A 14206-nucleotide genomic window follows, 5' to 3' on the forward strand; every position below is an offset into this window, starting at 1 on the left:
AAGCAGTCGGCGGAAAAATTCCACCATCTGCTTCGGCCATGTTCGCTCCAGTTCGGCAAGAAAGCGTTACCTTCGTAGCTTCTACCGCGTATTTTTCCTTGAAAGGTCGTTGGCTGTTGACTGGAAGAAGGAAGATGAAGATGGCGCAATGTCAGGCTGCCTTTCGCTCCGAGAGCCAGCAGTTCGAGCTGGTTTACTGGCTCGTCTGCCCACTTCTTTCTTAACTGTGGCTGCCTGGGCAGCTGTGGCTGGGCTGACGTGAAGTCGCCCGCCCCTGGGGGCGCATGCGCCCCTGGCTAATAATAACCCAGGAGCTCCCAACTTTAAATGCGGGCCGCAAGGCCCAAGCACCCAACTCCACCAAGGTTGATTTTTCAGCCCCTCCAACTCTTCTTACCTGGACCCTTCTTCCTCTTGTCCAGTAGTTACCTGCTTGCTTAATGCATGTTAATTGATCCCCGCATGAACCGGCCCAGGGTTTTCCCTGTGTCTATGCAGGTTTTACCTGGGTCACACTTAGCTAGCTTTTAAGCTAGGCGACCAATGGGGCGTCAGTCATGGCGCCAATTGCAGCCATGGCTGGCCAGTAAACCCCAATAAGCACATGATGCACGCGCCCTTGTCCTGCATGGTTAAAAACCCGCATGGTAGAGTGTATAGGCTTCGGCCTGAGACACACTTAGGTCCTCCCCTAACCTGGACCCTCCCCTACACACTTAGAATTAACTTAGGCTAGGAAAAAAAAAAAAAAATTTCCAGCCAATCCCCTCCCTGAACCTTTGTACCATGCCACCCCCCTTCCGAAAGGAAACTACTGCGGCAGCCTTCCTGCTGAAAGCGATCCTACCAGCGCTTCTAAACCTAGCAACGCTTCTAAAACAGCATGTTTTTGTGTCAACGAGTTCTTTTTTCATAGCGCACAGCGCACAGTATTGGGTCCCAAGAAGATAGTGTAAAAAATACATACACCTAACTGCACGAGCCAAAGTAAAATACTATTCTGAATAAAATATTTATTTAAAAAATACAATGTCTGGAAACTGCCTGGGCAAGCACTGCTTGCCTTGCTTGCCCTGACGAGACGCCACTGATCTGTAGCATTGTATTAGTTTCAAATTAGGCCTATTTAATTTAATGATTAGGTTTTTATAAAATTATTCAAAACCAAATTAAGTCCGGAGGATTTACCAAATATATTAATTGTACTAATTTCCTGCAATGAATGTGGCTGCTACTGATCAAATGAAATATTATTGGCCAAGGATAATTTTAGTCCGCAAAAAGATAAAAGTTCGTTATGGATTGTGCTTTGGGCTATGGAATTGAGTATTGTTAGTCTAAAAGTTAATTTTTCTTTTTGCAGATGTCACTCTCAAAGTCCAGACTTACTGAGTTTAATGATGGCTGGCTTTGTGATCAACGGTTTCAGCCATGGCTTCAAAAGGTTGAGAAAGACAAGCATGTCTTCTTCTGCTCTTTGTGTCGGAGCACTCTCAGTTTAAGCAACATGGGAAAAAGAGCAGTTACAAGTCATCTCAATGGTCAGAAACATAAGTCTCGTTCTCGGGTAAATAGTGAATGTGATCTGAGAATTTTTCTAAAAAAAAGTAACACTGATGCAAGTACTAGTTCTCAGGAGTCTTCAAGATTTAGTCAATCTGAGGAAAGTTTGCAAGAGAATAAATGTGCAAAAGATGTTAATGAAAGTGAAAATTTGTCATTCTTAAATACAAAAGAAATTGTCTCCCAACAGTCTGTTACGTCTCGTCCATTGCAGTCATTCTTATTGAAAAATGAAAATACCAAAGCCGATATATTATGGTGCCTTCTAGTTGTAATGAATCATTGGTCAGTGAATTCTGCAGGGAAAGCTGTTCAAGTTTTCAAAGCTATGTTTAGTGATAGTTCAATAGCCATGAACATGCGTCTTCAACGCACAAAGATTTCATACACCATAGTTTATGGTTTAGCTCCATATTTTCACAAGGAGTTATTGCAAGAAATTTCTCAGTGTGATTTCTTTGTCATTTCTTTTGATGAATCACTTAATAAAATTGCCCAGAAAGAACAGATGGACATTGTCATTCGCTTTTGGAGCAAATCTAAGGACACTGTAAGTACACATTATTTCACTTCAGTTTTTTTGGGTCATACAACTGCTGCTGACCTTATACGATCTTTTAAAGAGGCAGTATCAGAACTAGACTTACGAAAGCTAATGCAATTATCCATGGATGGGCCAAATGTGAATATTAAGCTTTTGGCAGACTTAAAAGCAGACTTGAACAGAGACCCTTCAGATCATGTGATAATGGAAATTGGCTCGTGTGGGTTGCATACTCTTCACAATGCTTTTAAGGTCGGAATGAACAGTTGTGAATGGAAAATTTTTCAATTTTTGCATGCTATTTACAACTTTTTCAAGGATCAGCCTGCAAGAAGGAGTGACTACACAATGTTTTCTGGATCAACAAAATTTCCAGTTAAATTTTGTAATGTGAGATGGCTTCAGAACTTTGAGGTTGCACAGAGGGCCCTTGAAATTATTCCCAACTTGAAGAAGTATGTAGAGGGAGTTAAGGAAAATAAGAAGGAACCAGTTATGTCTGGTAGCTATGCAGCAATGGTAGGAGGTATAAGTGACAAATTGATGCCTGCTAAATTAGCTTTCTTTTGTTTTCTTGTGAAGGAAATAGAAGACTTCTTGGAGTGCTTTCAAACTGATGCCCCTATGGCACCCTTCTTACACACAGAACTCACTAACATTCTTATGTCCTTGATGAAACATTTTGTGAAGCCTGAGACAGTAAGTTCCAAGAGTATAGCAAGCATTGATTTGTCAAAATCTGAAGCTCTGTTACATGCAAAGAAGGTAGATGTAGGGTATGGTACACGTGATGCTCTAAGACGAATAGATTCAGTTAAAGAAATTTACATTCTTTCTTTCAAGCAGGACTGCCGCACAATTCTCCAAACAACGTGCAAGAAAATTATAATCAAGTCTCCTTTAAAATTCAAGCTTGCGAAGGGTATTACTTGTTGTGATCCACAAATGATAGTGAAATCGCCCCAAATAGCTGAGCAGCGTTTACAGATGTCATTAAAAGTGTTTGTAGAAAACAACTGGCTGTCTGGTTTGGAAGCACAGAAAATCCACTTTAACTTCAAAGAAGTCTTTCAGAGTCCAGAAATGTTAGCAGATTTAAAGAATTTTCGTCGAAAAGAATCTAGGTTAGATGAGTTCTGGACAAAATTTGTAGTGAAGCATGATACATCCAAAGAACTAGTAACATTTATCAAAATGGTTGGTATTTTCGCATGGTAATGCAAGTGTAGAACGTGGGTTTTCAGTTAATAAAGATTGTCTTGTTGAAAACATGCATGAGAGGTCTCTGATTGCACAAAGACAAGTTTGGGATGGAGTGCAAGCATCTGGTGGAGTTGTACAAGATTTGAATATTACAAAGACTATGATTCTGTCTGCCCGCAATGCTCATAGTAAATATCAGGATGCACAGACTGAACAGAAGAAAAGTAATGAAGATAAAGAAAAAGAAAAGGATGAGAAGAAAAGGGTTGCAAATATTAAAAATGATCTTGAAATGCAAAAAAAGAAGAAACTGGAAGAGTTGACCCTTGTTGATGAACAAATTCGTGGCCTTGTGAAGAAATATTAAATTGGGATTTTAATCATTGAGAAGTGTGGAAGTTGTGTAAATACTTGTGCTTAAGTGAACTAAGTATTATGTTAAATGTCTTAAAAATGTGCATCAAAAAATGTAGATCTATGTTACTGTGTGGGAAGCATTAAGTTTTCAACAAACTGTAAAGCATAAACTTATGTTTTACTACTGCAAAAATTTTTCTGAATGGATGAATTAATGCTGTTGGTGCTCAGACAGGTAAGGAATTAATTATACAACTATATGTTAAATTTGAAGTATTCAGCTGTTGAAATTGCCAGCAGATGTTGTGTTGCAATTTTTTTAATGAATATTTTTTTTCAAAAACAGAAAGTGTTTTGTAACTGTCTTCCATATAGGATTATCAGAAAATATGAATACAGTATGTTAGCTTAATGAGTTTTCTTACTTATCAGTAGGTGTAGGGCAATAATTTTGTTTATAGTTGAATGTATGTATTAACATAACCTCGCTTCATCTACTAGTATTCTCTATTGCTATTGCATAGTAACTAAACAAACTTAATTTACTTAGTCCAAAAGTTCTAACAATGAAACTATTGCGATTTGAATAACAAAAAATATCATCCTTTTTGTGATTTTGTAGTAAAAAAATTGTCAGGGAAAAACATCTTTTTTGTCTGGAAATCAGGGAAATGTCAGGGAATTGGTAAATGAAAAATTAGTGGCAACCCTGAGTCAGTAGCATGGGTCCACAAGCACTTACCAGTCATATGTCTGGCAAGAAACATAAAAACAGGGCAAAAGCTTTAACTGCATCACCAGCTATTACATAGTTCTTTCTTCACTTCCTCACCCTCTACCAGTTCACTTTCAATTGATTCTTCCACACCTACCGGTTAAACACAAAACCATGAAACTGTGGAACTGCAATCAGAAAGTGAAAAGAACACAGACGTAATTCAAACAACATATTCTAAATCAGCAGGACTTCAGAAATTTATTTTGAATGAAAACGTAACAAAATCTGAAATTATTTGGTGCTTGCAGACTGTTATGTCACATTAAGTCAATGCGAATGGCAGCCAAAGATGTGAATCGTTTTGAACATGTGTTCCCAGATAGTGACATTGCATGCAAAATGAAGCTTCAGAGAACTAAAATAGATTACACACTACTGTTTGGGCTTGCACCATTTTTCAGGCGAGAACTAGAAAAAATTGTAGCAATGTGTTCTCAGTTTGTTCTTGGATTTGATGAGTCTCTTAATAAGGTGAGCCAGCATCAACAAATGGATATGAACGTTCGATACTGGGACACCGAGAAAGGTGAGGTATGCACTCGTTATTACACTTCAGCATTTTTGGGCTCTTGCAAGGCTAGTGATCTTTTGAAAGCATTTTTAGATTTATTGCCCCCTCTTAAACTTAAAAACATTCTTTAAGTTTCTATGGATGGACCCAATGTCAACCTTAAGTTTTTGAAGGATCTTAAGGCTGTAATGAAATATGAATCTGAAGAAAATCCTGAAATATTGGACATTGGAAGTTGTTGTCTGCATACATAACATAATGCTTTCAAAACTGCCATGCTTGCAACGGGTTGGAATGTGGTAGTGTTTCTTAGAGCACTCTACAATTTTTTGAAAGATGTGCCATCTCGTCGTGCTTTGTACACTGCTCACACAAAATCGGACCTCTTCCCTTTTAAGTTTTTCCCGGTCTGTTGGCTATAAAATGCCAATGTTGCACAGAGATCTATTGACATGCTTCCTCATCTTCGTGTCTTTTTAAAAGCAGTTGAGAAAGAAAATACAAAACCTGTGTCTGCGAGTTTTATGATTGTTGAGAAAAATGTGAAAGATGACATGCTTGGTCCAAAGTTAGACTTTTTCAAAAGAATTGCGTGTGATGTTGAACCATTTCTGCGAGAATTTCAGTCAGATTGGCCTCTTGCACGTTTCTTGTACTCGTCTCTCACCTGTCTTGTGGAAACAGTAATGGAGCAATTTGTAAAGGCTTCACTTGTCTCAACATCTGTCAACGTAGAGAACAATGAAAATCTTCTTGATTCAAAATATGTAGAAGTTGGTTTTGACAGAGCAGCACATGAGTTCAAACAGGTTGTTGCTACTACAACTGAGCATTTAGAATCATTTAAGCGTAAGGAAGATCACTTAGACAAGTTCTGGATGCAGGTACTAGGAACAGGTGATGCCTTTAGCACCGTTCGTAAAGTAATGCAGCTTACTCTGATTATGTCGCATGGAAATGCCAACATTGAAAGAGGTTTCTCTATCAATTCAGTGTCTTGTAGAAAACATGATGGAGGAGACACTTGTAGCACATAGACTTATCTATGATGCAGTGACTGCGGTTGTAGGAGTTGAGAATGTAATCATTAACAAAGGTCTCATTCATGCAGCTCGTAATGGGAGTTTGAACTACAAACAGGCCCTGGAAGCAAAGAAAAAGAGTGATACGACAAAGAAGGATGAAATCAAAAGAATAACTAATTCATTGGCAGTAAAAGAATTGGCTGAAAAGAAACAGAAAATTATTTAAGATGCCAGAGGAGAAGCTGAACTAATAGATTCCAAAATTAAAGCATTATCCGAAAAGAAGTAATCCTGCAGAATAAAATACACTTGTTTGACTTTTTAATAATTCTTTGTTGTGAGTAAATTTTCTGTCGCCCTTTTTTCTGTTAATAGTGCAGTAGATAAAAATAATTTTTGTTATATATGTTTTGTAGGTATACGCAGGCTTAGCGTGTTTTAACAAGAAAAGTGACTCATTCATAGGACATTATTATTTCTAATGTGTCTTGTACGGGAAAATAATGGACACTGACTACATATTTTTAAAAACTTCCATTTAGCAAACTCATTCAAACACGTGTTAATGGTATGTTCAGAATTGTTCTATTTTACAATTAAGTTTTAAATTACGACCTTAAATGATTTGTTCTAACACATCTTTGTGTGAAACATATGTTTGTAAATGCTATGTATTTCTAGCTTCGAAATGATTAAATCACATAGTGTTATGTTTAAAAATTAAGCTTTTCAATATAAATACGTATACATTTTTGCAGTTTCGCCATTAAGAGAATTCCTTGAAAAATTCGATTTTGTACCTTGAAAACCTGGAAATGTGCATGAATTTCAAAATCAAAGTTTGGTGGCCACCCTGTTTTTATTTTGTGGTTCAATAAAACACAAGACCAAGTTGTGGAAACTTGTTGACATCGAAAATCCTGGTATAGTGTAATACATGCTTCTTTATAGACAAAGAGCCTGTTTTGAAATATTAATTTTTTGGGGGGGATTTTTTACAGTAACTTATGTTAAATTTAGGGTAGTTTAGGATATATGTTGTTCAAAAAATGCTTCATCTATAAATATTATCTCGTAGTTACTATTTTACTGGTGAGATATATTGCATTGAGCAACAGAAATCATTGAATTTCAAGTACGGTAAAAACTTTATTACACAAATTTGTACTTTAAACAGGAGAAACAATAGTGAGAAGTATTAGAAATTCTGCAAACACAGCCAACTTCTAGTTATCAATATCGTAAGAACCATTGAAAGGTATTTTTAAAGTGTTGTCAGTATTATTTACATCACTATGAAATATCTTTTCCTTGTTATGGAATGATCACTGTTCCTGTTTTTGAAATATATTAAATATTTTAAATTTTGTATAGGATTATATTCTGTGTTAAAACTATTTGTAATACAACCCTTTTAAAGATGTTTATATTTGCTTCAGGCTGTTATTATATTAGTTTTTGTTGTAGGTACCTGCCTACGTGGCAAGATCTTCTGAAACACCTATACTCGCTTCACCTCCACGCTGTTGTGTCCAGAATCATGATAGTAGAAGGGCTGGAGTTCTACTGCCAGGAAGCCGGCAGACCCTTCGATGAGATGCATGCTGCCCTTGTCTTTGCTTCGCTGCTGGACGCGGCCGCAGTGTGCGGCAAGCGGTGGGGGAAGATGTCGTACCTGGTTGGTTCCCTCAACAGCGAGTTCCACGCGGACAAGATGAACAGGGTCGTGGATGTTTTCTTTAGTGATGCAGTTTGGCTCGTGGAATCTAACGACACTGCAGTAACAGTCACGAGTGCCTCGCAGTGTTCTGGTCAACACAGCCGTACGAGATTGGAATTCTTGCAGAAAAATGTTCATAGCCCTTTGATTCTGAAGCAGATTCTTAGTTTAGTAGATATTCATACATAGACTTTAAATACTTTACATGAAGTTGCAATGTACATTTATTTTTGCCATATTTTTGAATCTTGATGTTAGCATGTAGTTGTATGCTTTACGATTTATGTTATCAATATTATTCAAAATTATTTAAAGAATGAGCTGTTATAATTTTTTTCAAAGTCAGTTTGAAAAGGTTATATGATTGACAAACAACTTGGGTGTGGTAATCTGTAACAGTCGGTTTCACCTTACTTCACAGACATTGCAACCAACGTAACTCGACTACTTCCATTTGAGAAGTACTGTGTCAGTGTTGAGTTGTTACTGTTTATATTTTGTTAGGTTGGCTGAAAATAATTTAAAATTAGTTTTAAAAAACTAAACTTATAACCTTTACAGTTTACTAAAATCAGAGTTGCTATACTGGGAATTAAACCCAAGTTCTCAGGAATGCAAGATCATAGATACAGTAAAACATGCTTAAGACATTCCCGCATAATACGTTTTCCTGATTATTAATTTCACTTCCATGTATCCCTATGTTAACTTTTCCCATTCATAACGTTTGCATTAATAAATGCTTCCTGCATTTTCGGCGTTTGTGGTAAAAAAAAGTTTATTTTAAACTTTTATTTATTTTTAATTTTAAAAATTAACTTATTTCTGAACAATAACAAAATAATTTGAACTTGCACAAGACCGTTGAAACCTTTGTCAGATGCCGCATGCTGTTATAAGTGTATTTTTCGACCAATCATCTGCTTGCATTGAGACGCTGTTCCATCTGCACGCCATTTCCCCTATTCGAGGCAGAACATCAGATGAATGAGAAACGTGCACTACCGTCAAAACATGTGCTACACACCGCACGCTGTTACAAGTTTTATTTTCAACCAATCATCTGCTTGCATTCGTATAGACTGAGAGGCTATTCCATCAACACACCTTTTTTCCTATTTGAGTTATAACACGTAACGAATACGAAGTAAACCATAATTACTACTAGCCATTACTTATTTTTTAGTTAGGCGATCTACTACCAGCCATTACTTATTTTTTAGTTAGGCTATCTTTTTAGGTATGATTTTAAGGTTATCAAGCATAATAAATATTTAGTGTTATGGCAAACAGTGCGTAATGGCATCTTCCAGTAATGGAGAACCCATTAAACGCAAGGCGTTATTGTTTGAAGAAAAACTGAAAATAATATAATGCAAATCCTTTGATACCAATAGTGAGTATGGCAAAAAAATTGGGTTGCAGCCATCTACTTTGAACGGAATCATGATGAAGCTAGGGGTGGGCGGGATCCCGAAACTTGGGAAGAAGTTCGGGAAAAAAACACTTTCTCGAACTTCGGGAAAACAACTCTTTAGTACCATCTGGAAAATGATATAGGTAACAATTAACAACTGAAACTTACATTTCACAGTGTTTATCTTTCTCTTTGAGGTTAATTCAAATAAAATGACGACAGTCGTCGTGCCCTCCTAGATACAGAGGCCGTACCTTTCCGCCGATGTAGGCCTAAGGGAGGTATGTTTTCCCTAGTGCACCGGCTGTGAAGTGCTACGAGCAGGGACGCACCCGCGTGCGCCCTGGTACGTCAGCGGACGTCAGGGTGTTGTATATAGTTATGTTTTGTATGCACATTTTTAAATAACCACGAGCCTCCACAATTATATATACATGTGACGTAACAACTCTGACGTCTGGAATAGTGAATGTAAATGTTGTGTAAATACTTTGTTTGTCTTTAATCCGTAACTTATTAATTCATTTGTGTTTGTGTTTCATTCATTAATTGCTTTTCATGTCGTCTTAATAATTCTTTAACTCATTCAAGTGCTATGTTAGTCATGTAATCGCAGCCTGGCACACCGCGAGGCGGGCCTCTCTCACGCAGGCCGATTTCCCCTCCCCTCCTCCGCGGCCGTGGGCCTCGGCTCGCAGGCGGGCGGAGGAGGGCAGTGGCGAACCAGACGCGGGGACGAGCAGACGTGCGCTCGCTCCACTCCGCTCGGGAGACGCGTTTCTTAGCTCCGAGTTCGCAGTCAGTGAAAGCGTCACGGGACTGCCTCTGTAGTTGAGCTGCTCTATATCAGCATTCGTTGTACCGCTGAACTTTTCTCAGTCATTACGTATCGTTTCGGGACTTTAGTTGCATACGTCATAGGCCGTGTATGTGCCTCTCCGAACCGCCGAACTCTCTCGGTCATCACGTGTATTTACTGGACCTTTGCCGCTTACGTGACGGGTCGCGTACATGCTGCATAGCACTGCTAAACTTTCGTAACCGGTACGATTCGCTACGGAGTTACCTTCTCCGTCATTTCGGGTCGCATCTTGTGGCCAAGACTTATTTCCGGGAGTCCGGGTAGTGGCGGGGAGGACGCTCGTTCTGCGATGTGCCGGCCAGGCTGCGGCAGGATTCTTCACGGATTAAAAGGGCTCGTGAAAACGGACATCATCGCATTATCCTTGTTACTATCTACCGTTCCTCCTACCTTTGTAACGTTCCCTCCAGGTCCCGTATTTTCCGGTTCCGGCCACGTTGGCCTGAACTCACTATCCCTCACCGACGAGAGCTACACGGGCAAATCAGGACAATGTACCACAGGGAATTAGGGACCATAGGCCGAGGGACGTCAAAAACAATGAAACGAAATTCACTTCGTCATTAACGTCACGCCAGAACTAATTATTTTGTTGGATAAGTCTAACCTAAACACCAAACAAAAACGTTTTAGGATAGCACCAATGCACATTTTTCATCAGTTTTGTTGCCTTACAAAAATATGTTGACACGTAGGTTTAAATAATATACACAATTGCTAATAATGTTGTGGACCCCATAATTTACTTGTCTTATGTTTTGTTTGTATTCAGAAAACTTTTACATTTCGGAAACAGAAAATAATAAAATATGATTCCCTTTTTTGTGGCTAGGTTAGGCCTACAACTTCTGATTATCCTGTGTATATGATTACGGTCTTATTTATCAGTGACAACAGATGAAAGTAATTTTATTTACTGCTTAGTCTCTTCATAGTTAAGCGAATTGCATCACATATTGAAACAATAATAATGGTTTAATGAACAAACGAGCCGTTTCATTGTTATTTTTAATCAAGCAGCCATCTTTGCTAACCTGCTGGTCATGTATATGAAACAAATAATAAGATATTGAATTTGCGTCTAATGCCGTTAAAAGTAAGGTTTTCATTTCAAACGTAGTTTTTTTATCACATTAATACTTTGTTATTATACAGAAGTAAATGTACAGCGCAAAAAGAATTAAAATGCCCATTATCTATCCAAATACACGTTTATCTATCAGGCCGTATCAGGCTTGCAACTGTTGAAAGAAGCTATGGGCGCTATGGCGTAACGACGATACCTTCTGGCATGCGACGAAGGCTAAATGCAGATGTTCAATTGTTGCCATAACCTACAAAATAAATATGCAGCGGGTTCCGCTATAACCTGACCTTGCACTACAAAATAAATATGCAGTGTATTCCCAGTACAAGTGATGGTGAAGTAGGACTATATTCAGCGCCAGTTTGGAATTACTTTAAGAAACTACCACCAGGCAATAAGGTACAATGCTCTTTATGCCCGTCTGTCATAAAAACAGAATATGGTTCAACCACAGGCATGCACAGACATTTATTTCAGCACCCTAAGGCCAAATCTGAGCTAACAATTTTGCAGTAAAAATATTCAGCTCTGAAAGAATCAACCAGTAAAATATCTAAATCTAAAAAACTAGATGAAGTAAATCAGCCTAAGCTTGCAGATTTTGTCAAATGGAGTAATGACCATCCTAAACAAAAGGCCTTGACCACAGAAATTGGTAATTGGTTGGCAACTGGATTTCATCCATACAGCCTTCTGGAAGAGAATGGCCTGAAAAATGTTGGCTCAACCACTGTACAATTTGCCATCAACTAAGACATTTAGCAGGAGGGTGATTCCAGAATTGTATGAGAACACAGTCAAGAGTCTGAGTACTGAAATCAGTACTGCTGTGTCTAGTTGTGCCTCTCTTGCTTTCACAGCAGATATGTGGTCATCTAGAAGTAATCATGCTTTTCTTTCTTTGACTATGCATTACATGCATCAAGATTTCAGCCTCAAAACACATTGTTTAGGCTCATACCATTTTGAAAGGGATCACACTGGTTATGCAATTTCTGAAAAACTGGCAGACTGCATTAAGAAATGGAACCTGACTGATGCATGCAACACCATTCCTGTATTTCTTGTTACAGACAATGCTAAGAACATGAAGTGTGCTGGATCACTGCTTGTGTTTAAAGAAGTCAGCCACCTTTCGTGTTTTGCCCACACTTTACAGTTAGTACTATCTGATTCCAAAAAAAGCTCTACTGAAATGCAAACAGTAAAAATATGTAGATCTGTTGTTGGATACTACAAACAAAGCACAACAGCAACATAAAGACTACACAAGATTCAAAAACAATTGGGGATGGCAGAACTACAGGTGATTCAGGACTGTGAAACTCGCTGGAATTCGGAATTTTTGATGATGGAACGATTGCTGACTATTAAAGAAGCACTTTCAATAGATTTAGCATCTGAAGGCAAACATGACAACCTCAGCATATCACAGTGGAAATTGGTAGATGCTTATGTTAAAATTTTGAAACCTTTGTATCAGGCCACAGTTGAGGTATGTGGTGAAAGAACGTACACAAGTTCAATTGTGATTCCTGTAATTTATTTAATTACAAGCAAATTGGAGAAACATTGCTCGATCACTGAACATGGAATTGGAAAGACTTTTGGAAATAATCTACTTCTAGCATTGAAAGCAAGATTTCCTGCCTACAAACAGAAGCAACCATACCTGTCGGCAATGATTCTGGATCCTCGTTTCAAGTATATTCTGCTTGATAAACACGAGAGGAATGCTGCAGTCCATTTCCTTGCACAAGAGTCATACACTCTCTTTGACTGATTGCAAGAATCCTAAGTGTAAGTCAACACTGTAATTCAATGTTACTATAGGCCATAGGAAGAAGTAGGCCCTATTATTATTACTAGGTGTATTCATTAGTTTGATTTGTACTGTTTCAGCTCCCAAAGAATCTCCATCAGAAACTCCTGATTCTATTTGGGAAGAACTCAGTTTGCTGGCTTCACAAACACAAAACACATCTGAAACAATGCGACACGATTTGCGACACTTAAAACTGTTGTTTTGAAGTACCTTGCTAGTGAACGTGTTTTTTCGAGTGCTGGTAATGTATTTACCAGCAAACGTGAAAGACTGACAAGTGAACATGTAGAAGAACTAGTGTTCCTCCATGAAAATTTAAAATAGCCTTGTAATTCATAATTTAAATATTTTAAATGTTTGTTTTCAGCTTCAGAGAATTTGTTGAGTCCCCATTTTATACACTAATACTAACTTACATTTTAGTGCTGGTAAAAGTGTGAATTTAGCTGCATTAAAAATTAAACAAAGAACCATACACTAAGAATTCAGAATGTAAATTTATTTAAATTTACAAAAGATTTTTTTGCTAAATTTGAATTCTTGATCCCGATCTCGACTTTTATAGCTCTATCCCGCTCGGATCCCGTCCTGATGGTAAAATGTCTTTCCCGTCCATCCCCAGATGAAGCAAGACCAACTATTGACTACTAATGTTTCATCAAAGTGTAAACAAATTAAAATCTGTAAATATGAAGAAAATGAAATTTTAGTCTTGGCATGATTTAAAGAACCGAGGGCACTTGGAATTCCGACAAACGGCCCCATTTTAAGAGAGAAAGACAAATAGTACATAACCTAGGTGTTGAATTTCATGCTACAAATGGCTGGCTCGACAGATTTAAGAACAGACTAGGAATGTCTATAGAACTGTAAGTGGGGAATCTGTGTGTGTGATGTGTGCCGCCAACTAGTATTTTTGGCACAATTTTAAATTAAATTTTTTTTTAAATTTAAATAATGTCACCAGTCATTCCTCAGCTGCAAGAACTTAAACTTGTTCCTCCTCCTGTACTCTCCCATTCAACCTTTGTCAGACTTATCTCCCCAAGTTTTCCCAGCCTTCGAGCTGATTTGGCCTACCATTCCATGATACAGCAGGGCGATCCTTTTATTCCCGCCTTGGCACACGGACATCTCCTGTAATTCGCCCCCGATTCGTGACGAGAACTGCTAGGCCCTGCAAGCTCCCAGGACAGGACAGTTCCAAGACCACCCCTGACGCGAGCACTTCTTGACATGATCGCAAATCATCTTCGCCAAAGTCTAGTCACGCCTCCGGGTCTGTAGACCACATTTCCCACTGTCATCAGCAGC

General features: G+C 38.3%; 1 protein-coding gene across 7 annotated transcripts in view; it reads left to right on the forward strand.

Moving 5' to 3' along the window:
• LOC134527112 (uncharacterized) overlaps positions 1-10328 on the forward strand; it is a 103321-nt gene extending 92993 nt beyond the window's left edge. For 5 of the 7 annotated variants that reach the window (XR_010074083.1, XR_010074085.1, XR_010074084.1 and 2 more), the window contains one exon: positions 7449-10328. Coding sequence is in view for 2 of the 7 variants with exons in the window: in XM_063359473.1 (XP_063215543.1) it covers positions 7449-7577 (129 nt within the window). In the remaining 5 variants the exon portion in view is untranslated. Of the gene's footprint in view, positions 1-27; positions 4977-7448 lie in introns of those variants that run through there. The other 2 variants (XR_010074082.1, XR_010074081.1) reach the window with 2 other exon arrangements.
• Positions 10329-14206: the final 3878 nt, after the last annotated feature.

This window comes from Bacillus rossius, chromosome 1 (assembly GCF_032445375.1).
Source record: "Bacillus rossius redtenbacheri isolate Brsri chromosome 1, Brsri_v3, whole genome shotgun sequence".
Taxonomy (NCBI): domain Eukaryota; kingdom Metazoa; phylum Arthropoda; class Insecta; order Phasmatodea; family Bacillidae; genus Bacillus; species Bacillus rossius.